This window comes from Oreochromis niloticus, linkage group LG5 (genome assembly GCF_001858045.2).
Source record: "Oreochromis niloticus isolate F11D_XX linkage group LG5, O_niloticus_UMD_NMBU, whole genome shotgun sequence".
Taxonomy (NCBI): Eukaryota; Metazoa; Chordata; class Actinopteri; order Cichliformes; family Cichlidae; genus Oreochromis; species Oreochromis niloticus.
This window is the reverse complement of record NC_031970.2, coordinates 38,070,428-38,095,214: the sequence shown is the minus strand read 5'-3', so window position 1 is coordinate 38,095,214 and position 24,787 is coordinate 38,070,428. Positions and strand designations below refer to the sequence as shown.

General features: G+C 40.5%; 1 protein-coding gene across 2 annotated transcripts in view; it reads left to right on the top strand.

Annotated features, from left to right (window-relative positions):
- The window catches only part of klhdc8a (kelch domain containing 8A), a 66,585-nt gene extending 59,125 nt beyond the window's left edge, over positions 1 to 7,460 (top strand). Inside the window, exons 8-11 of one of the 2 annotated variants that reach the window (XR_266207.4) lie at positions 1,654 to 1,755; positions 2,379 to 2,527; positions 4,512 to 4,633; positions 5,837 to 7,460. Coding sequence is in view for 1 of the 2 variants with exons in the window: in XM_003446493.5 (XP_003446541.2) it covers positions 1,654 to 1,755; positions 2,379 to 2,527; positions 5,837 to 5,890 (305 nt within the window). In the remaining variant the exon portion in view is untranslated. The remainder of the gene's footprint in view (positions 1 to 1,653; positions 1,756 to 2,378; positions 2,528 to 4,511; positions 4,634 to 5,836) is intronic. The other variant, XM_003446493.5, reaches the window with a different exon arrangement.
- Positions 7,461 to 24,787: the final 17,327 nt, after the last annotated feature.

The window sequence follows — 24,787 nt, the reverse complement described above, 5'->3', positions numbered from 1 at the left end:
ATGGTAAGAACAAGGCAATGTGGAAGAGAAGGTAAAGAAAGAGAATGGGGAAAAAACAAGTGCAAAGAAAAAGCAGAGAGAGAAGAAAGGTGAGATAGACAAAGATAAAGTGTAAGACATTCCTTTTCTCTCCTGTTCTGTCTCTATCTTTAATTCTCCCTCGCTTTCCTTCACTCCCTAATGAAGTTATCTGTCTTCCTCTGTCACTGTTTTCTCCTGTCTGGGTTTTCTTCAGATAAACAAAGCTTGGCAGAAACAAAGCCTGAAAGTAAAATGAGAAGTTTTTGCAGAATCTGTTGGGGAAAGAGAAACATTGTTTTCATGGCTGAATTTCCATTTCCTGTTACTATCAAGTACACATTTTATCATCGTGAGTGCCTCAGATGTCACTTCCACATTCCAACCACATCAGACAGCACTGAAGACAACACTGTCAGTCTTAGGTTTTGGTGATTAAGGAGATTAAATTGTAAAGTCTTTCCCACCTGTGGCCTGTCTGATGATTTTTAATGTTGTTACCAATATTTTAGGATTAAAGCTGCCAATAGCTGTTTGATGGTGGATAAGAATTAGCGCTCAATTAACCCTGCACCTGCGTTCAATTCCCAGCAGTGAGGCTTCAGTTTTGGATGCAGTGGTGTTATTGACACAATCAAAAAAAATGTGTACGTCCAAAATGCTGACTCTAAGTCATTTGATTACATGTAATTTTGTTACATAAGTAATAAATGTTAAATTTAAAAAGGATCTGGTTAAATAGTCTGAATGATTAGTATACATTCAGACCATACCAACCACAATTATAAATATATGTGTAGATGGTAAATGGACTGATTCTTATATAGCGCTTTTCTACTCTCCTGGAGCACTCAAAGCGTTTTATACTACATGCCATATTCAGTGTTTTCAGTGCTTTCTAACTAACATTATTACTCCAATGGATGCATCGGAGAGCAACTTGGGGTTAGTATCTTGCCCAAGGATATTTGGCATGCAGGCGGGGAGCTAGGGATGGACCCACCAATGTTCCGATCAGCAGATGACCTGCTCTACCAACCTCCTGAGCTACAGCCCGATAAGGCCTCCTAGATGCACTGAGGACTGAAGCAGAACAAAGTCTCCCAGCAACTTGAAAGCTAGGCAACGTACCTTACCAACTCTGCAGTGAAATATGATGATATGACGGCTATCTGATGGTTTGCCAGGTTGCTGTCGAGTGGATGTTGGAGCTGTGAATCACTGCATGTGGTTCCCTAAAGGAGTATTCCCAAAATTTGCGACCATGTTTCCAGCAGCGTCAGCCCAAATGATAAATGTTTTTTCTTTTTGACTTTTTCAGTGTCCTAACACACATTCAACTAGAGTCCCTCCCAACATTATTTTGACCCTCCTTTTTTCCCTTCCTGTACTTTGAATTCGTTATAACCTTTTTCTGTCCTTGCTACCTGTGTGTGTGCGATCCTTGTCCTGGCTGCAGCTGCCTTGTGGGTGACCTGTTTGGGTAGGTCATCCTCTGAAGACTCAGCAGCATCCTATCTCGCTGAAGGTGGACTACGGTGCCACCAGACTTCACCTCATCTACTTTATGAACTTGTGCACACACACAAACATGCTCACCCCAGCTGTCGCTTGTTATCCTTTCCCTTTTTCCAGGCACCTGGCTGAAGTCAGAGGAGACAGTGGCGATGAAAACAAAGAGAGCTGACTTTGCTGCTGCCTTCCTGCGTGGACGGATGGTGGTCGCAGGAGGACTTGGTAAGAAAGATGAACTGCAAACTAATTTCTGCTGATCAGCTTGATGGAAAAACCTACACACAAGGATTTGATGATTTGTAATCACTTTTTACTGCCTGAACACTTTGGATTGCTGGGCTTTTAGATAATCTGAATAAATTATCAGTGGCAGTTTTGTAAACTAAGCAAAATCCTGAAACTTCTCTGTAAACATGAGCTTCCCCCTGAGAAATCTCCTGCATACCAGCAAGTATAACAAGGCCTCACAAGCAAGTTCAAACATTTGATACATTTCACTGTAACAATCAAGAGAAGATTATTATCTCCATTTGCAGTAATGTATACTGTAATTTATACTGGCATGGTTCTCTTATGGGACCTCCATGCCCTTCCACATGCATAAATGGAAAGCCAAATACCAGGACAGCAGTAAGAAGATCCCAACACAGTACAGAGCAGCCATCAGTGACACAGATATGACATTTAGTCAGAAACAGAATGAAAGGAGATGCTGGGATGGACGTGGGTTGTAGAGTGGCTTGCAGACTAAATACATTTTAGTCTTCGGTTTGTAAACTGGGTGTATAGAGGACTAGAATAAAGCATAGAGATGATTAGCTGAGCTGTTCTTATCCATTCTTTAGGTCATGAGCCTTCAGCACTAGACACTGTGGAGGCCTTTCATCCTCAGAAGAAGAAGTGGGAAAGGTTGGCTCCAATGAACCACCCCAGATGTTCTGCCTCTTCTATCGTCATCAGAGACCGCCTCCTGGTAGTGGGAGGAGTCAACCAGGTACACATGGACTTAGTATAAGTGGAAGGGTTATGTATAGTCTGAAGAGTAAACCAGAGAATAATTGCATTACCTCACCGCTGAACAATCAGGACAGCTGTTGGTATCCATGGTGACAGATGCTGTCTCTCATAAGCAACCCACAGTTCACCTGTTTATTTGTTTCTAAACCTCAGCAAGCAGCTGTGATTTCATGCTGAGTGGCACTGTGGTGAAGGACTAGTGAGGAGTGATACGTTCTGAAAAGGACCTTAACAGTCTGACTACCTGCTCACTGCACATCTGTCCCATTGAGATCGAGCCTCTGCTGATCTGAGCCTGCTTTACACACAATAGCTGTAAGTGGGCTGAAAATAACATCCCCACTCACACTGGTATTATTAGCAGATTCCCTATCCAGTTAAAAAGATCTTTATTTGCATTTCCATGCATTCTTCTTCTTGTCAAAACTTGGTGACTACATTACCCACAATGCAGCCATTTTTTTTGCTTTTCCTTCTCCGGTGGCATCACCTGAGGACATTTGTCACACTTCACGCAGCTCCCTCTGGGGCCTCAAATTACTTTTTACAAAGTTTTTCCACACATGCAGTAGTACTCCTTGTTACCTGTAAACAGACTTTGATGTGTAAAAGCTCTGGAGTTTCCCTTCGAGCTTTATAAAAAGCCTTTTTTGAAGTAATGTGAAAAGAAAAACAAGCAGATCTCTGTTGTGTGTAGGTTCTGAATTCAAATCCACAAACAGCAGCAAAAGCTCCCCTGGCAGGAACTCCACTGCTTAAATAGTGAAAGCAGAATTTCACTATTTAATATCAGGTTCATAGTGAATGAGCTCACTGCCTTAGAGGCCTAGAGACCAGTCAGCATCCCCCTGGCAACCTTTTGTTAAGTGGTTGCTGTCTGTGACAAGGTGAAATAAAAACCTCCATCTGATTGCTTTGGTTGTTATAGGACTGCAGTGTTAACTTGTAGTTTGCATGAAAGATGCAGACCGGACTCACCTTTTACTCTTCAAGCTGTATTGGAACTTGAAGACATTTGACACACGACGGAAACAGAGCATGTAGAACTTCACTGTAAAAGTAAAACCGACATACTTCACTTGTGAAATTTATCTGAATTTCATAAGTTGGGCTGCACCCCACACACTCTACTTCGAATGATGCATCTATTAATTAACGTCCATTTATTTTTGTTTCACTGCTCCATCCTCCCTCCCCTTTTTCTCTGATGTCACCGTCTCAGAGGTATTGCAGGATCTGTCATCCACATTTGGGGTTGGGATCCTCGGTAGTGAAAAGGCTGACCCACCTCTAGGCCTGTGTGACCGGGGCCTAACTCTGTATTTAACAAGGAAAAGGTTTAGTTTTCAAACACCACGAATCTATTAATATGGAGTACAGAGCACAGCATGCATTTAAATGTAGTTTTAGTTTAGCGGTGTTATATTACATCACATCCTCCACTAGTATTTATTTGACTTTTAAATAATCTCTCTGAGAATATATGTAGACTCCAAATCAGTCAACCTCTGTTAATATGAATAAGAAAACAGTATTAGTTGATAATAAGCAAATGTACACTGCACATTAATGGGAACCATTTGTCAGTGGAGCAGATTGTGAGATTCAGTATTCAGCATTTTTCCAATTATTTCCAGTTAAACAGCAGTGCAGTGTTTTTCCTGCGTAGAGAAAGACCTAAAAGATGTTTTAGCAGAACCAAAAACCACCAACACTGTCTTTTTTGATAACTAGTTTTTTTTATTGTATTTTTGATGTATTCAAGTATAAAAGACAGCAAGACACATGGATAACTGTTAAAAGTAATACACTCACTGATCGACACAAAATGACTGATTTGCATGTGCAGTCACGCTCCTGTCCCCCCCCATTGGAAGGCCAAGTCCGATCTGGAAAAAGGCCAGAGTATTACTTCTAACTATTTACCTTTGAAATAAATGCATCTCTTGCTTTGTCACCAGTTTGTGGTCCTGAGTAGTAACCTGCTCTGTAAAAGCAGCTCCAATTCACGAGTGATAGCCTGTCAACACTGAAGTGGACCGTGCTACCAGCAGGCTAAGAGGAGCGGACATGTCTGCTGAAGGTATTAAGTTTATTTCAGGTGAGGGAGGAGGAGGGTCAGGTAGCAGTCAATAACAAATTTATAGTCAACACAGTCGTATCTATTTCTATGATGACAAGTATGCCCAGTTTCCAGGTTACGCTTGGAAAAGGTTAAACTCAAAATGGCATGGTAGTTAAAGACATTGATCAGTTTTGACCATTTGATTAAATCCTGGATGGAGGAGATAGGATCTGGAAAGAGTATATTTAATAAACATAGCATATCACTAAATGGAAGAAGGGGCACATTATGTCAGTGAAGGCAGGCCAACAACAGCAGAGCCACATCATCAGCAGTTTCATACCTGCAGTCCAAGCTGCACCATCTGCTGGCAAGAACAAGCGGTGCTTCAGTAGCAGCACATACACAAAGTTCAAGCCAGCATCATATATGCTTTCAACTGTTTCAACAGTCCATGCATCACCAGATCTGATGAGGAGCTGCAGCTCTATGTAAAGTCCTGTCCTCTTCTACGTACTGAAAGTTTAGATTTAAATGTATGCTTCCGATTCAGTTAATAGATGAAGAGAATGACAATGAAACAACACAACAGCACAAGTGCTTCATACACAGCCACAGAAATAAGCACTAAATACTCCTCAGACCAGCTCACTCAACTCACTAAAACTAAAGCAGCAGCACATAAAATCATCTTAGTTAGTTTTTGTTTATTTTTCTTCATTTTTAGTGTTTGTTTTTAGCTACTAGCACTAAAAACTGAGGGTTTTATTGCTGTGTTGAAATTGTGGACCAGTCTAGAGATGAATTCATTCACACATTTCCAGACGCTGTCAGTCGTTGATTGACAGATTCGAGTGATTTAAGAAAGTCAGCCTGTACATAGGAAAATGGAGCACTGTGTAAAACTGTAGGAGGGGTTTTGTCTCTAAAATGTCTCTTACCCAGTTTTGTAAGTGCAAGCTGAGCCTTAGCTAAACAGTGTTTCTGTTTAGTTACCAATTACCTGAAAGTGCAAATGGTTCATCCATGTGACAGACAATATTGGACATTTTAGAAATTGTGACACCTCCAAAAATATTTACTGAGAATGGGAAGAAAAGCAGAGTAAATTATTACATTTAAGTCAGGGGCCATATGTGTATTTTAATTTATTTCATACATCTGAATTCAGTGTCTATGGAGACATCTCTTCAGCCTTTGACGGCCAGTCTTTTCTTTCAGGTTCCCAGTTCGGCGCACGAGATCCTCTACGTTAAAGAAGAAGAGTATCTGTAGCCTGTAGTAACTGACGCCCAAATGATCGCAGATGAGCCGTGATTCCACGTCCTCCTTCCCGAACACCCGTCGTGACTGTAGTGCAATATTTAGGAAGCATCACAAACACTGAGAAATGAGTGCAAGTCTGGCTGCCTGATGTAATGTATCGGATAACACTGCCCCCTGCTGGGCGTAACTGGCACTGAGCCCCACATGTCAGCACACAGATGCACAATGGAGGAGCTGGCTCTTTCTTTTTACCGAGCTGATCCTTGATACCTTTATGTATGCAACACTTCTGCATTGTACACTGTAGTGCATACTTGAGGATGGAACTATTTTGTAGCTATCGTGTCTATTCCTGTGGACAGAAGATATGTGGAAAATGTATTTATATTGCATATATAGTGCTGTCATATCTGCATTCATTTTATTTACGTGTAGCTTGCCGACTATTGAGCAAGGGTAGATTTTAATTTAGCTAAATGACACAACTGCAATCCTTATCTCTGATTTAATATGATCTAGAAACAGTTGAGTGTTTGGTTAATAAAATATTCAGTAACAACATTTGCACTGAATCAGTCAACACTGAGTGGGAGCTTTGCCTTCAATTATTTCTAGTGTAATGTGTTGTAGTAATTACACTTAGAATGCTGTAATAAAACTCCTCTGTGCTGTAATAGTGCACATTTGTGACCAGATGTAACACTTTGCATCCATGAAATGAGACTTGTGTTAAATAACCGTGTTTTTTGTGGTTAAACTAATTACTGAATTGCTGTTATAAGCAAAGGAAGGAATCCTGTGGGACTTACAGGCTGATTGTAGACGTTTTATTCCTGCAGCAATACACTTTCCCTGCGTTTTATAATGTATAACGTGCTGTGCAGTAATATTGTAGTCGTCTCACTCAGGTTATGTTCTAGGTTGACTTTTGTTCGTCTGTTCTTGTAGCTAACAACTAAATAATTTCTTTGGTTCTGTGACAGGTGATTAATTTGGGAGTTTTTATATTCATTGTGATGACAGTTCAGCCTTTGCAAAATGTTATTTCAGTCTACACCGTGATCATCATCAGTCCTCGTTCCTACACCATACTGTAAACATGTCATATTGTTATATTCAGTGAAATAAAAGTTTGTATTACACTTTTTTCCCCACAAGATGGCAGAGGTGACACATCATTCTGAGTCGTTACGCACTTTCACTCTGCCTACAACACATTACAGCTGCATCACAGGTGGTCGAGGTCCATTTGTTCATAGAGACACGTTAATAGCCTCTTGACATTTAAAAAAATATTTATTTGCTGTTAAGAAATCTATTTCACTTTTGTTCAGTTAAAATGACCAGAAACACTGTTGATAACGTGAGCATGCATATGTTTGCTGCACAGCCACAGTGCAGATATCCTTAACACCCATAGAAATGCTTTGAAATTCATTGTGTTTTGGTGGAGCTGCATTTTTCTTCTTTTTTTTTAAATTGTATAATGATTCCTATTACTGTTGAGCCTCTTTGAATATTTCCACGTGTGTTTGTGTGAAAAGTAATAAAATAGGTAATTGTGATTATGTAACTAAAATAATGAAATACAGTTATATATTATATTGTTTACTATATTTAATAAGACTTAGGTCAAGTTTTTTGCACCATTGGACTAACAATGACAGCAGCAGTCAAGAACTAGACAGTGTGATACAGTGATTCAGGGTAAAGAAGATCTTTAGCATATGAAGTATAAGGTGTCGACCCTAGCTTTATCCCCGACCAATCAGAGGATGTCATTTTGGTTGATTGCCAATACTTCTCCCAAGTCTTGGCAATCAGGGAACAAAGGAAATAATCAGTCTAATTAAACACTCACAGACAAACAAGATTAAGTCTGATTAAGTCTGTTTTGCCTGTCTTCAAATACAGTTAGGTTTTAGATTTAGAGCTCAGGTTAAAGTAAAAGGTAAACCTTATATCTTGACTGTTTTCACAGGAAACAAAAGAACAAGAAAAACCCCTTATCTTAATGTGGGGACAATGTGACTAAAAAAACATTGTATGACACCTGACATAAGCTGTCCCCTGGTGAAGGGAGCCAAGCAAAGCTCACCAACTGGGATGGGTGGAATATGAGCAGGGAGACAGGGATGCGCCAGAGGACTGCCTGGAAACCACCTGCAGCAATCCTAATCCATCTGGTAGACAGTATGGCCAACAGAAGGTTGTTACCAGGGACAACAACTTGAGGTCAGTGCCCTCCAGCAGCTCAAAGGAGGGTGCTGAAGGGCGTCAAGGACCTAGCCTAGGTCCCACAGGGAAACCGAGGCCACGACCCGCCTCTGGCTGGGACTGCAGGAACTGCAGGATGGAATCCGCTGTAGTCTCTTGGGGGTCCACTTGTGGACCGCGCACCTGAATGTAACAATCCTGAGCGAGGGAGTAGGCCCTGGTGGATCTGCACGGGGCTCCTGCAGCGGTAGCACACAGCCCAGCACAGCCCTGGGTATGGAATTTCACCCTCTCAGGGGCTAGGCAGCTGCCAGAGCCCTGTTGGGAAGGGATGGGACAGAGATCCGCTCGCCTGGGACAAATATGTCCTTCCGAACTGGGAGCTCCAACTATGTCCCGGCCAAAAGCAGCAGAACGCCGAACGCAGTATGTGGAGCCAGAGGGGGGGGCCACTGGATAGATAGGGTCCTACAGCCGTCCTGCTGATCCACCATTGCCTGTGAGGCAATCACTTTTCCCATCTCTGCCCTAGGCATGTCGGGGAAGTGGAGACTAGAGTCAGCATCCTCCTCCTGATAGCCGCCCTACTGGCTCCTGCCCAAGGACAGGGGCAAGGTAGGGGCTGCTGGAGGATAGGCCTGGCCTCCCAGCAGAGGGAAACTGCAGGTGGATGCCCTGGGTCATGGCACACGACCCGAGGTACACCCCCAGAGCAGACCAAGCCCCCCTGTGCTGCCCAGCTGAGAGGGAAGGCGGCTGGAGGGGATGGCCAGAGGAAAGCTGAGCCTCAGCTGCACGTGCCTCCCCCATTTCTGGTGCATGCAGGTGCTATGTCTGTAAAAGGTCTCCGCCTTTGAGGTCCCCAGGGCCCCATGCTGGAACCTTAGAAGCCACCTGGTGCGTGGAAGACCTGGGCTCCCTTCTAATTGCAGAGCGCCTGAGCAGGCCACTTGTTATCTCTTGTGCAACACGGTGGCTGTCTCGAGCCTGTTGCAGGAGTTGGGCTGTCCCTGGGCCAAACATGAATGCAGAGTCGACAGGCAGTCTCATCAGAAAGTACTGGTCCTAGGAGAAGTGTCCACGCGCCATGACCTGGTGGGGTCATTCCCCATACATATGAAAATGTAACAGACTGCAGAGATAGTCTCATTATGATAGAGACCAGAGAGATCATCCGGCTTGTTGTCAGCGCTCAGTTCTAAATCTTCTATCTCTGATGGTATAAGAATCCATTAATGTCTATGGAATTGACAGCATCACTGCTGACAGGATTTTAGAGCAACATATGATCCATCCAGATGATGTCTTTTTCAGGTAAGGCCTTGTATATTTCAGCAAGACAAAACTGCATAGTGCATCTGTTACAGCAGTATGGCTTTGTAAGTAAAAGAGATGAGGTTCTGAACTGGCCTGCCTGTAGTCCACGCCTTTCACCAACTGAAAACATTTGGAGCATCATGAAAAGAAAAATATGACAAACAAGACTGTGTTAAACTGTAGCCTGAATCAAAACAAAACTGGGACAACTTTCCTCTCCCAAAAGTCCAGAACTGAGATCTGATTTAATTTTTCAGATGCTAAAAAAAGAAGATAATACACAGTGGTAAACACAGCCCTGTGTTAGTCCCTCTGTCAGCAATGACGCATACATTTAATTTCCATTTTCAGCTGTTGGTTTATAGCATTTAACCCATGAAGGACACAATTTTTTTATTGTAGCCTTCAAATGCTCACACATCACTTGGTTGAGTTGAATTTGTGTTAAAAACAATATGATGTCATAATAGAAGCCCGAGTGAGGATGAGTAACTATTAAGGATGCAGACTAATAGTTCCAAAGAGTCATTGTACTGATTTACACATGTTGCAGACAGCTGTTTAACAAATGATATATTACTTATAGTCAGTGTTGGGACTAACGCGTTATTAAGTAACGCGTTACAGTAACTACGTTATTATTGTGGTAACGAGCACGGTAACTAGTTATTATGCCAAAACCAGGAACGCGTTACTCGTTACTGGGATTTAGATAGGCTCGTTACTCGTTACTTCGTGTGGTGCTATCGCGGAGCTTCCACAGATTCAATAACATTAGCAAGTGGTGGAAGCCAGCAGGTGGATGAAGGAAAAGGGAGGCAAGAGGAGAGACCCGAAGCGGCCGCCGGTCCGCGTGTCAGGTGAACTGAACTTCAGGTAAGAAGTTATGACCTGCAGTCTATCTGGGTCAGATATAAACCAAGTTTAGGTGGAGTTTATTTTCAGTATGCTGACTTTTTCGTACTGCGTGCTAGCTAGCATGACGGAGTTTCTATACAGCTGGGTGGGTGCTATGTTACTGATGTTGAACTTTATTTTGTTCATACGGTTAATTATTAGAGTTTCCAACCGTCCCGTAAAAAACAGAATCGTCTCGTATTCAGAGAAAATATTACGCGTTTCGTACTGAGGTGAAAAGGAACACAGTTTGTCCCGGACTTCAGCTACAATGAAAAAGACACAAAGCTGAAGCTGCACAGCTGCCTCTTCTTCTCTCATTCTCTCCTGTTTCTACTTCAATCACGAAACTGATCAATGATCAGCTGATCGGCTTTTCTCTCTTGTTTATTTATCGCCCACTTTGCGCCAGAAAGAGGAAACCAGCGGATGTCGCGCTAAACAACAGCAGCACGTTTAAGCTTGATCAGCTGTTGTTAGAATTTATTTAATATTAATTTCTAGTATCAGCTGATGTTTGCTGGAGCCACAGCTGTAAAGCTGCTGGTCATGATATCGGTTTGGTTATCTGGTGAGAGGGAAACATGAAGATGAAACCAGGAGATGTCCTTACTGAATCATCAGAGCTGAACAGGTGATGGAGAAACAGGTTTACCTTTTAGGTGACATGAATGAGTTGAAGGGAAGTTATGAACTGTTTCTGAGTGACAAATAACACCAGCATCCTTTTCTACGTAGCTGACAGCTGGTAACTGTGCAGGGGCGGGTCTAGCAAAGTTTTGCCAGGGGGCCAGGTAGGGCATTAACAGGGAAAGGGGGGCACAAGGAAATACTTTTCTTTATTATTCTCATTTAAAATGTCTAGCTTTTAAAAAAATTATTATCTGAGTCTTACAACAAACGATTGATAGATTGATACATATATACCATCAGAACAGTGTACATCACTGTCACAACAGTGTTTGTTTTCATTCAAAGGCTTTATGATTTTTCCTATAATGGTGGGCCGGTCTCTAGTCAAATTCCCCGGGACGATTTTTTTTGTTCCAGTCCAGCCCTGTATGCAGCTCATCTGCAGTCTGGTGTTACCTACATCTTCCTATTCAGAAGGCAGAATTTCCAAGTTCTGAGTGCAATCAAAAGCACCACGACTGCAGTTTTTGTGTTGGATGTAAAAAGCAGGCTAGAATCATGGCGGCGGTCAACGACGGTCCAGGCGTGGGATTTCTCTCGTGGAAATGTGCACATTATTTTTTCCTTTCTATTGGTAGGTGGCACAGTGCACTTGTGGCAAGTAAGCAAGCTAGAAGACTGGCAGTCTTGCTGGGTATCCAGTTAGGGAAGCAACACATTAACAAGAGAATTCTGAGTAAAACCAAAGTTACTTTCCCTAGTAACTAGTTACTTTGAAAGTAACGAGTAACTTGAAGTAACTGAGTTACTTTTTTAGAGAAGTAACTAGTAATGTAACTAAGTTACTAATTTAAAGTAACTTACCCAACACTGCTTATAGTATAGGTATGCAGTATAAAGACACACCATTTAGCCGCACTATTAAATCACACCCCTTGCTTTATATGCATGTCAGCAGCTCAAACCCATAGGGGCATGGAAAAAGATTTGATAGGTATCCGGTGTTATTCGACACCATGACTTTGTGGAACCTTTTGTTTGTTTAGGTTTGGGGCCAGGCCTCTGTGAATCAGACATGTTCCTATTCATCCAGCAGATGCAAAGTCACAGCAGAATATTACAAGTCTGAATGTCAGGATAGTGCCTTAGCTTCTTTGTTGTGCGTCCAAGATGTTCTTGAACAGTTGCCTTTGTGGTTTTCCAATAAAATATAATAAAATAACAGTAAATAGGACTTTTCTATTCTAGTTTTTCTATACTTTTTGTACATGAGTATTTTTTATGTAACATTCACATTGCAACAGATGCATCTCAGACCAATATGTGGTTAGTATCTTGAATGCAGACTGGAGCACCCAGGAATTGAATCACCAACCTTCCCATCAGTAGATGACTTGCTCCACCTTCTAAGCTACAGCTATTTAGCAGTTTACACCATGAAGCCTAAGATACTTCCTACTATCGGTTCACCTGGTCTCCTTGGGATTTACTGGAACTATGTCATGAATTTAATATCTAATACTTTAATAAAAGAAAGGTAGTTTGAACACTTGCTAACATGAACCTTTTAACTAATGCTGCTTTAATGTTCCCAGCCTTTTTAGCCAATAAAATGGAGCAAACAGCTGAAATCCATACTTCTACCAGTCCTCCACCATGGCCCACCACCACAGTGCTCGTTTCACAGGACTTTGCAGTGGGTGGAATCAGGCTCAGGCCTGGGAATGCACCTACACTTTTAATTAATTTGCATGTTACTCTGTACAACTGTGTAACTCACTAGTGTGCTTTAAATAGTCGGACAACAGCAGCGCTCTATAAAGTAATCTGTATCTGATTCTGGCAACTATGTTATTTATAGTGAAAACAATACAAATCACCAGATTTACCATTTCAAGACTGGACACACACACACACACACACACACACACACACACACATGTTCTCCCTGTCGAGCCAAGTTTTTGCTGAACCTCTATCTAGTCATTGATCAAACAGGATGTTGTGGTGGCAGGCTACCAATGAAAACTTGTTGTTTTACAAAAAGGTGATTTAAAGTTTAACCACATTTCCCTTTTCTTTAACACACTGTTAAATTAATATAACACTAAATCAGACAGGCTCTGTCTAACTACTGTCTGACACATTTCTTGCATAATTTTTTTTATTTAACAATAATCAGACCTCACAGAATTATCACTCAGCACTGCAGTTTAAAATTTCTAATGCTAAAATGTAATTATAGTTGTTAACCAAGAATTTTCACATTTATAAACGCCCAGTCACATTTTACCTTTTTCATTAAGCTTTTTTTTTTTTTTTTTTTTTTTTTAAATAAATTACAGTTATTTTAGTCATTACAGAAATTTTACCTTTATTGGTTCAATGTTATGCTTCATTGCTGTGTTTTAAATTCTATCACTCCATCCAGTCATTTTCCCAATTATTCTTATCAGGGTCACAGGCGGGCTGGAGCCTATCCCAGCACATATTTAATATATTATCTCCATTTTACCTTTTGAAACCCTATACTGATGCATGACAGGTTTTTATTTATTTTAAAGAAGCATATTAAAATATTCCAATTAGTGATTAAAGAAAGTTATATTTTTTCTTTTCTGACACAGTAAGTTGTTGAAAGAATGTGTCTCATTGAAGTGACACTAGTGAAATACATGTAAGCTTTGTGTTTGGTGCCCAACAAAAAGTAGAAAATCAGCTATCTTATTAATTCAGTTTTTGTTCAGCACGTCAAACTCCCAGAGAAACAGTAGAAATTTTCTCCAAAGCAGAAAACTTGTGAGTGTTGATAATCAGAGCTTAGCCTTCGTTTGTTTCCTTTTACAAAATGCTCTGATGACTTGTAGACATTTCTTCCTGTTTAAATCCCTTCACTTCACCAAGAGCTTGCTCACAGGGTGTCATTTTAATGTTAAGGTTTTCTCTGTATTATTACCTTACAATATAAAACACCTCGAGGGAACTGTTCTTATGATTTGGCACTATATAAATAAAATAGAACTGAATTATAGGAGACTTCAGGATGAATTATCACAGGCATTTTAAGACAGCAACAATCTGAAAAATAATTTCATATTAGAAACAAAGCAATTCAAGTTACACGTCGATCCATACAGAAGCCAGTTATTCTTGTAGGAATTACACTATGCTGGTCAGTTCACACTGTGGTATTGGGAAATGTTTCTTCTTTGTAAATTTGGATCAACTAAAAAGTCAAAAAGTCCTGACCAAATCGGTTTGCTGTTAAATGAAGTTGATTCCTTAATTCCTTTCCTATTAACCTCCTGAAGGTTCTTGAAATTGATACTGAACTTTTACCGCTTATAGTGGAGTTGACACTGCAATGGTCTGGTGCTGCCCAGGCAGGCAGAGAGAGTGGAAACTTCTTAAGAGGATTCGAGAGCTAAGAGGATTCATTCTTAGATTTAGTTCACATGATGCTGTATTCACTAGACGTGAATCTTATTGCATTCATCAGTAACATTGCAAAAAAAAAACCCTTATGAATTCAGTGCATGGAGTTCATACAGTGACTCTAAAGATGTGTTCTGAAGAATTCACACTGTATGTTTATGAGATTACAGTGATATGATAACCGTATGAGATAGGCCAACACATTGAGTCATGGTCAACAGTTATTCAACACCTGAAACTGCTCAGACAGAGATTTGTGAGAACAAATGTCTACAAATCTGAAAAAACAAAACCAAACATATATGTGCCCTAATAGAACGTGCTATGTTTATCTGTTAAACTGTGTACTTTATATTGTCAGTGTTGCCATAGGACAGTCTTTAAGAACAAAATGATGAAAGGCATTAAAGTTCATTTGTGTTGGTGCAGCAGCTTCAGATGTTTCTGGGAGGGAAAAGCAGATTTCAGGAGCTTGTGTTGACCATCACTGTTTATGTCCACCTAAAATATTTACACAGAGCAACTGTCATGGTCCCTGAGTCTGGGGCCCTTGGTTTTCTGTTAGCTCATCATTTCTTTTTGGGTTTTGAGAAGTGATTAAGATTCATGTTCTGTATTATTTTATAGTTTTCTTTGGGGTGTTATTCTGTTTTTCTTTGTGCTTGTGAGTTTTGTTATTTTCTGACGCTTGTTACTGCCTTCTTTTCATTTTGCCTCTAGTTCTTAGTTTAGTTGTAGATGACTTTATTTATCTATCTCTCAGTCAATCAAAGACATGTACTGAAATATGGATAATGTTGTAGAATGGAGGATACACTTTTGTTAAACCATAGCCTGTAGTTTTGGTACCAGACCTCACTACTGTGACAGGAACCTGAAGAGAGGACCCAGATGTGCTATATCCATGTCCTCAGGAAACCAACTGAAACTGTAAGGCAGACCTACACAATATCTGGCAAGTGTTTAAATGCTGTGTAAGAACAGTGTAAATATATAACTTAGAGCTATACTATGAATAAGATGTCTTTGTGTAATGTGTAAGTGTAAAATGAATGGTGCATATGAATGAATAAGATCTAGGCTCACATTTTAAACAGCCACGCAGACACTATCTTTATAATCTCAGACTCAAATAGCAGCACATTTGAGCCAATCGTCTTGGACAAACTGATCCCAGTGGTATGTTAGACAGTTGGCTCTGATAGTGTCTGATTCTTTTCTTCCAGCTCTGTTGATCCTTCATACCCTGCACTCTAAAAAGTTTCAGATATCAGTATAATTAAATAATTCATTCTGCAAATGCCTACTCATGGTATAGACAGTTGACGATAACTAAAAAAGTCAAAAAGTCTCAAAAGGTGTTGGTTTACTTGATCTTGGAAGCATGATGCTGAGATAGACCGAGGATTATGGTAAAACTTTGATTCTACGGTAATTGATTTTTTGATTTTTACACAGGTCTCCCAGTAACTGTATATAAAATCTGCTGGGTAACAGTTTTTGCACTTTGCACCTTTCATACCTAAAAACACACCACTGATTCAGTGACTAGAATGTTACAATTTTAATCGCAAAGGTATTCTGTAAACTGTAGCGATGGAGCACACACATGGAACAGTGTTACCCTGTTTATTAACTGATGGGTGTGTGTAACTACGTCAGCTATGAACACTCTTTGCTTCAGGTTACAACCTGAGAACAACCCTGAATAGATATTGTGTCTGTAGTGAAATAAGAAAAGCCACACTGCTGTCTGCCAGTGAAGAATAAAAGAGCTAACAGAATGAAGTTGTGTTGGTCTGGACATACAGTATAGTATGTGGTTCCTCTGGCGGTTAATGATCCTCCAGCCTACTTCCAAACCAGGAAGTGAGGTGAGAAGGGAAGACAAAACAGCACTGGGCCCCAGCAACGTCTCGGCAAAGTGGCTGCCCTTGGCAACACCAAGGCGGTCTGTGCCAGTTTTAGCCCACTTCTGTCCCTGGGCTTCTTTGAGCCCAGAAGAATGTCAGGGGGGAGATTTGGAAAGCTTCCCTCAGTTCAGGATGAATGGCTGTCCCCCGCACTCTCTCCCATCCCCTTCAACCTTCCTCCTCTACTCTGAGGGGAGAAGCAGAAAACTGTGGCAGGCTTCAGTTGGAGTGCCTTCGTCTCCTCACTACATCCAATGGTGAGGGCTCTATCACTACCATCATCCAATCATTTCATTCCATCAAAGTATTTCTCCTGAAGGACACAGTCACTACTTGTGCCTCATTTTTAGGTTTTCATCATTATTCCCCTTCGTAATAGTAACACTGCACTCAGAAAGTTCATTTCTGGCATCTTGAGTAAAACTAGATGCCCTAAAAGATGACAGAACGTGTAAGAAATGCGCATATTTAGATTATCATCACACAAATCTGGATCAGTTATAAAACTGATCACTTATATTTGTAAGATAAATATTGCCAATACAAATTACTTCACAGGATTAGTGGGCTTGCGTACTTTCTATCTAACATTCACACACAATCCATCCAATGGATGCATCAGAGCAACTTGGAGTTAATATTTTGCCCAAGGAAGCTTGGCACACAGACCGGAACAACCAGGAATTTAAACACGAACCTTCCGCCTAATAGATGAGCTACGCTACCTCCTGAGTTACAGCCAACCCAAGTAAGACCCATCCTTCCATTGATTTTCTTTTGCTTATCTGGGTCTAGGTCTCGCAGCAGCCTAAGAACAGACTCCCAGACCTCCCATAGTCGCTTAGTTGCTCTGTCCCTTTTTGGTCACACCCCGAGCCTATGAGATAGGTGAGGGTAGGGACGTAGATCAATCAGTAAATCGAGAGCTTCACTTTTGTGATCAGCTCTCTTTTCACCATGACAGACCAATATAGTCCCCGAATCACTGCAGATGCCATCCCAAACTGTCTGTCAGTCTCCCCACCCTTCTCCCCTTACTCATGGACAAGAACCCGAGATGCTTAAACTCCTCCTGTAGGGGCAGCAATTCATCCCTGATCCAGCCTTTTCTGGATGAGGACCATGGCCTCAGATTTGGAGCTAATTCTCATTTCCACAGCTTCACAGTCAGCTGCAAACCTCTCCAGTGCGTGCTGGAAGCCACCACCTGATGAAGCCAACAAAATCAAATCATCTGCAAAAGGGAGAGATGTGATTCTGAGGCCACCACTTTGCAGTTTTTAATAAATATGGGCAGATTTTTGGAAATATGAGATGTTCTAAGATGTTCTACTTAAAGTAAGATGGATGCCATCTGTCCTTATAACATCTGGTCGAGCCCATTATTGGACTCTCGGAAAGACAGCAGTTTAAGGAGAACATAGCTAAGTGTGTCACTACTGGTCCGATTGGGGAGGAGACCAGCTTAAAATAGTTAAAGTCAGAACTCTTAGACGCAGTTTTCACTTTGGATATAAACAGAAGAATCGAGAGTGGCTGAGCAGTAAAATAAATTTTTTTTTTTTTTTTACTGCTCTGTGTGCTTGTGGTGATGAAGTTACCAAATTAGCGATCATGTGGAGAAATACTGACTTATATTTGCAGCAAGAGTTTTGCAATTTATGGTTATATATTTTTTGTATCCTTTATGGATCTCTGTCACCTCTTCCACTAATAATGTCTCTGACTGGAGTAGGCAGTACTCAGTTAATCCATTTTGTGTAGAAGAAGAGGCAAAAGGCAAATAACCCCTTTTATGCATATGCACGCAGAGCCTGGAGCAGAAATCTTGAGTTAGGAAAGTCTATAACGACTGTCATAATAAGTAATAAATCAGTAATAAATCAGTATCTCCAACTGGGGTTTTAGGGTTTGTCAGGGAAATTAATGCAAAGAAAGCCTGGCTATGCTGAACTTGCTTCATGGTATATCACTCAGGTGAACTATAGCAGGTTCATCTTTGAACCTTCCTCTGGATAAGGACTGATGTTTAGCTATGTGATCCTGTTCATCACATGAGAGAAAACTTATCAACATAATGGTAAAACTGAAAAAAGGTATGGCCCACTGGAACATCACACACAAATTTAATAGGATCAAGAAAGCTGTTGTCATTTAGCTGAATGTAAAGGCTTGATTTGACTTTTCTTGGATTAATTTAAAGTGTAAAGGGAAAGCGTGTGTCCTGATGTATGATCACCAACTCTTGTACTAAATGAGTTCCGACCATTCAAATGATTGATCCAACAGAGAAGTGCAGGATAAAACCAGTGTTAAAAGAAGCAGTGTAATGATTAAAAAGTTAGACAGACAAAATCTGAACAACAACAAGACTTGCTATAAGTGGAAGAGCAAACAGTAACAAACAGCCATACGCATTAACTGTCTTGTCCTGTGAACATGTGTGAACTTATGGGCGTGTAAAGAGTAACCTCCTGCAGTCAGCACATGGTTCGCCCATTAAAGAAAACAGAAATCACATCATGGAGAGACAGAAAACTGGAAATTGCTGACAAAAATAGTTCATGTCAGGTCAAAAGATCTGTGGAACACGAGTCTTCCTGTTCTTAAATGACCATGCCAGTTTTTTCATCGCATTGCAGAGCTTCTGCAATGCAAAGGACAGAATTAGTCATTGCCATGTTTGTACCTGCTCTGGATGATTGTTCCTGTTTTTAAATTTTGTTTTGAGGGGGGGATTTTACATTCCTAATGACATTAGACTGATTGACACATGCACTTGCTAACCAAGAAGCTTGCTAACCAAACTAATTATCACTTGCCAGCTGATAAGGTGATGTATGGTTCGCAGGACCAGAATACCACGTGGCAAACGAAGCTGCCGCTGAAGTCCCAAAAATAACAGCACTGGAAATGACATGGTGGAAATTAATAAAGATTTCACTGCTGATAAAAGGAAGAATGTAGCGTTATACAGGATGGCAAATGCATCTGTTTGGTTTTTTGTACACTGTGTGGTAAGAGAGTTACAGCTTCCATGTAGTTCTCTTTACACTGTTGGAAATTAAAGCTCAGTCTTCACACTTAATGTGTGTCATAGTTAAAGTGCCGAAGTACAAAACATGTGTAGCTAAGGTCTGTATTCTAATAGCAGTAGATGTATGAAGTTATGTGACAGTAATGACAATTAACATAACCTCATTCAGCTTGCACTTTGACTTCACTGCTCTCATGCCCACTACCATCTTCTGAGAAACTCTCTCTCACACACACACACACACACACACACACACACACACGCACACACACACACACACACATACCCACAACAGGGACTTTTCTGTACTGCGCAAATAAAGTTGTTTCCATAAATTATGCAACAGGTCTGGAAACCTTGTGCTCACATCAAATATGACCCACAGGCTAGAGGGTGACCCCACAGAGCTGTTGCAATTTATTGCTGCAGTATAGAAATGTTAACATGGTCGGGGTGACTGAAGAGGATCTGCAGAATCAGAAAATCCAAAAAATAGACACAAAGCCATCAACTGGTGGCCGGACTAGTACAAACATAGCAAGGAATAATACTTACTAGCTAGTGATGGTGGTTTTTATTAAATAGAATGAAATGTTTTCATTCACGTGTATCAGTTCAAATAAAAGTGCTAATGACAGAAACTGACTGTAAGCACAGATTTATTAAAATAGTCTATGTTCACCTTTCTCTGCTGACACTGCTTCACATTGGAGTGATTCTTCTTTTAATCTATGCTGTTTGGGTGAGAGTGTACTGTTATTCCTCCCTGTACCTGAGGCACTACTTCAGCCTGATAACTACCAATCGCTGTGTCTCTGCTGCTTTGCCAAAGCAATCACTTTGACTGAGCTAATGTGGAAAAAGCACAGAGAGGAATGACTGTTCTAAACAAGCAGCAAGTCTCATTTTAGTACAATGTGCCAATTTTAGACTGGATCATGTCTAAATTGTGTGTATCTGTGTGTGTGCATGTGGAGTAAGCAGTGAATAAGCATTTTCTGCAGAGCCTTCCTTAGCATCTCTGTATCATTATGGGTGCAGCTGTTTCTGCTGTATCCCATTAACTGTGTATGAATCACTACTGATGGTCAAGGACTCTTTAGTACCTATTATCATTCAGCTTTTAAGCAGGGACAGATAAATTTCACTGCAACAGAGATGATGATGATGCAGCAGTATGAAGACATGGACTTATCTATCTATCTATCTATCTATCTATCTATCTATCTATCTATCTATCTATCTATCTATCTATATGTATATATATATATATATATGCATGTATTAAGTATTATATGTATTATTAATGTATTAATGCTTTTAATACTTATCATCTGTTCAGCGGCAACTTCATTATGTTGATGTTTGGCGCCTTTTCAAATTAATTAAGTACAAAAATCATCGTTTAGCTACCTTTTTGTGATAGATTGTATAGTATACTATATGCATATAAACTACATGTATGTATATAACAGCAGAATTTCTACTAAGCAGTTCAATTAGTGATAAGAGGTTTAGAGCTTCTTTCAATATAGAAGCTATGACTTCTCTCAACAGTATCTTCTGTTTGGGGCTTACAGAGACCAATTTCTGTATTTTAGAAATCAGACATTTCCACATTCTTGTTTGCTTTTTTGAACTGTCTTTTGTTGCATTGTTAGTTTGTTCCAAATCATGGTCGGCATGGTTATGTCATGGTTAGCACTGTTGCCTCACAGAAAGAAGGTCCTGGGTTTGAATCTGTCTGGAGTTTGGATGTTCTCCCTGGGTACTGGGATTAGGTTCAATTCAACTCAATTTATACAGCGTCAAGTCACAACAACAGTCACACACAAATTTATTGTAAGGTAGACCCTACAATAATACATACAGAGAAAAACCCAACAATCATATGACCCCCTATGAGCAAGCACTTTGGCGACAGTGGGAATGAAAAACTCCCTTTTAAGAGGAAGAAACCTCCGGCAGAACCAGGTGATTCTAAATTGCCCGTAGGTATGAATGTAACTATGGGTGGTTGTCTGTGTTAGTCTGGTGACCTGTTCTGAGCTATATCCTGCCTCTTGGAACACGTTGCAGCACCCCTGCAACCCTGAACTGGATAAGAGGATGAATCGATGCCAAATGTTTTTGACTGCAGGCAGGCCAGTTTAACATCTGGACTTTTGTACTACTGGCCCATCCTGCTGGGTCATTCCATACAAGATCAGTTGAATCTGAACAAAAAGGTTCAGGTGCCTTCAGAATCAGCTGTTGTTTTTTTTTCTGTTATAGGCCTTCTATGTAGCCTACATAGTTGTGGGTCAGAATTTTGGCACCTTTTAATTCACCTTATTTGTTCTTTGCAGCATCTTTCATAAGTTCTTAAGAACAGGACAACTCCACAGGAGGTTTTCAGGGCTGAAAGATGAAATTGAACTCTGGTAAAAAGTGCAACAGAATCACATTTAACCTAAAATGCTGTTTTTATTTAGAAGGATTTTTTTTGGTATGACAAACACTGAGCATCAGCCTCAGTAAAACTGCACCAGGTTAATCTAACAGAAACAAGAACCGGGACATTGGTTGTCTTATCTGTTTTCTGATGATTCTGAGGAGAAAAAAAGCAGCATTTTGGTGAAACCATGACCAGAAGCATACGAAAGGTCCTGTATGTCAAAAGAATTCCTTGATATACTAATTTTCATCATCGTGTCATCCTGTTTTCATCACCAGATTGTGAACAATGGTGATGGTGTATAATATTGGTAATAGAAGGAAATGATCATGAAGGACCTTCCGGTTTTATGAAATCTAGAAACAGTTACTGCATGGATTGTCCTTCTCTAAAAAAAACCAACCTCCTCAGGATGGCAGCGTATATCGCTCCGAAACCAGTCAGCATTAATGGTGCCTACACAGAAATGCAGGTTACCCGTGGAATCTGCATTAATGCGCTTCTCTAAAATGAGCTGTATTCTCCATGGAATTCATGTAAACTGAAACTAACACCTTTCAGTTTAGGTTAATTTCAGATAAAAACATAAATGGTGGAAAAACTCAGTAACAGCAACAGAGGAGTGGATCCACCTACAACACAGACTGCAACATGTGCTCTATTCATAGAAGAGACATCAAAAAATGTCAGTGTGTATGTTGCATGTACATATGAAAGCACTAGCAATGAATAGATGGAAAATGCAGAAAATAGTAAAGTGAATTGTGCTTAAATGCAGTTTCTGCAGCTGCCTTGTTTACACTGGCACAATATTGTGGTGCAAACTGTAAAAAGTGATCTGTTCCAGGAAGCCGCTCTGCCAAGTTATCTGAAAACCCCTCATATCTAGATCACAGAGCTGTTCCTGGTTCCACTGACTTGCTTCCTGGAAAAACCCCTCCACCGCCGCCGCCTGTAGACATCTAAAGATAAAAAATGCTCAGTAATTTCAGTCAGTTTTTTATCTTTCATATCCAGAACAAAAGCAAATACTCATTCATGTAAACAAGGTTAAAGTCAGCTTTGAGCCATGAAAGGTGACAACATCTGGCCTTTTACAGACAAAAGCAAAACAAAGCAACAACGAATGACTTAATAAAATCTTTAAGTTTAAGAAAGAATTCCTGCAAGAGCTGCAAGACTAATGTCGCTCATGTATTTGTGCACTAAGTCCAAAACTATTCACACATCCTGACGCTCATGGAAAACAATATGCATTCAGTACGCATGAATGAATAAAATTGTAAATGCCAAATTGTAGCATGAGTAATCTGACTGCAGAGTGTAAGTGCAGCTTCCTGTTCACCTGCAAGCCTGCATAAGTACACATCCACTCAAAGACCACAATGTGCAGCAGAGAGTGACTGTGACTCCCCTGCCTTCACTGGATGTTTCTGCTGTGTGCAAACAGGCTCAGCTCAGAGGGGCAGGGTGTGGATGGATTGCAGCTTTTGCCTGCTGGGTGATCCTGGGGCTGCTGAGCTGAACTCCTGCTGTAAAGCAACAGGCAAACAGCACAACAAAGCTGCTGCTTCTCCGGGGACATTATTAGAGATGTTGTTCTACAAGAACATCAGGAGGAGGCAAATAACATAAACACACATGCACACATACTGTGCAAGCACTTGTTTTGTTTTTGTTTTTTTCTCAAAGAGTATTGGTATTTCTGTAGTACATAGAATTTCAAAAACTAACAAAAACTAATAACAGTAGCAAAACAGTGCAATTAACCCTTGTAAGTAGAAAAAATGCCTCCAAAGTGAGTGCAGTTTAAACTTGTAAACTAGTGTAATCCTGTTAGTACAATAGCAGCTTTCAGTTTATTGTTTTGGTGTTGAGGAGCTACAGCTTTATGTTCCCTTTCAGTGTTGCAACACTTATAAACAGCAGCAGCTGCTGCCTTCAACAACAAGCCTGCTGTACACTACCTGCTGAATCACAGGAGGAAAGCAGAACCATTAAACATTCTTTGTTAACATGTTAACTTTGTTGAACTGGCAAGTCTGTGTACTGACAAGTGACCAAAAAGGTTATCTGATAAAACTTTACATTTCAGATCACTTATAATACCCTATTAGAGCAGGTTGGCTTCTTCTAATAGGGATATTAGTGTTACATAAAATAGGCCCAAAGATGGAGCCTTGCGGAACTCCACAGGTGAGCCTAGAAACTTTGTTCAACACATCTCTGTTTCAGGGCTGTGGACCAAAGGCATAAATCTTTAAAGGTCACTTATTTTTCTTGAGACCTAAGATCTTGATTTTTTTTTTTTTATTAGGCTATCAGTCATGTATGTAGATAGTTTATTACATATGAATGTTTTCAGAATGTACATTCGTCCTCCCCACCACCACCAAGTGCTTGCTGATAACAGTGAAACTGTTGGGGTTCTCTCTCTAATGTTACACTGTTGTTGTGAAATGATACATTATAGATATAACTGAACCGAAGCCCACTTGAAATGAAATTGGCCCACAAATAAAATGAGTTGTCTGCTTTTTTTTTAAAAACTCATTACAGGTTTTAAAATAAATATTGTAGTAGTATCATAATAATGATAGTACTCTATATATTTTAAAATAATGTGGGTTTTTGTGTCGTCTTTACACATTTTACAACCATATCACTTCTAACCGTTCCTGCTTTAGGTCACATTGGTGACATTTCAAAACTTTCACTTATGCAAGCTGTCCTTTCCATAGTGGTGGATCAGTGACTAAATTTGCCCCAGATTGGTCAGACACATACAGACCGTACTCATATCCCTGCCAGCCCATTCATTGAGAAATCAAGCTCTACTGTTAAACTAAAACTGCAGTCTCCGCACGGTGGTAGTAAATTAGTGGCTTGTGGAAGAGACTGGCACCGCATGGACACACACGGGGTAGAGGTTGTGGGGGGGCTTGTGCGCAATGGAAACCAGAGGGGTGGAAGGTCGGTAATGGAGGGGAGGTAAAGGTGGGGCGGGGGTCTATATCGAC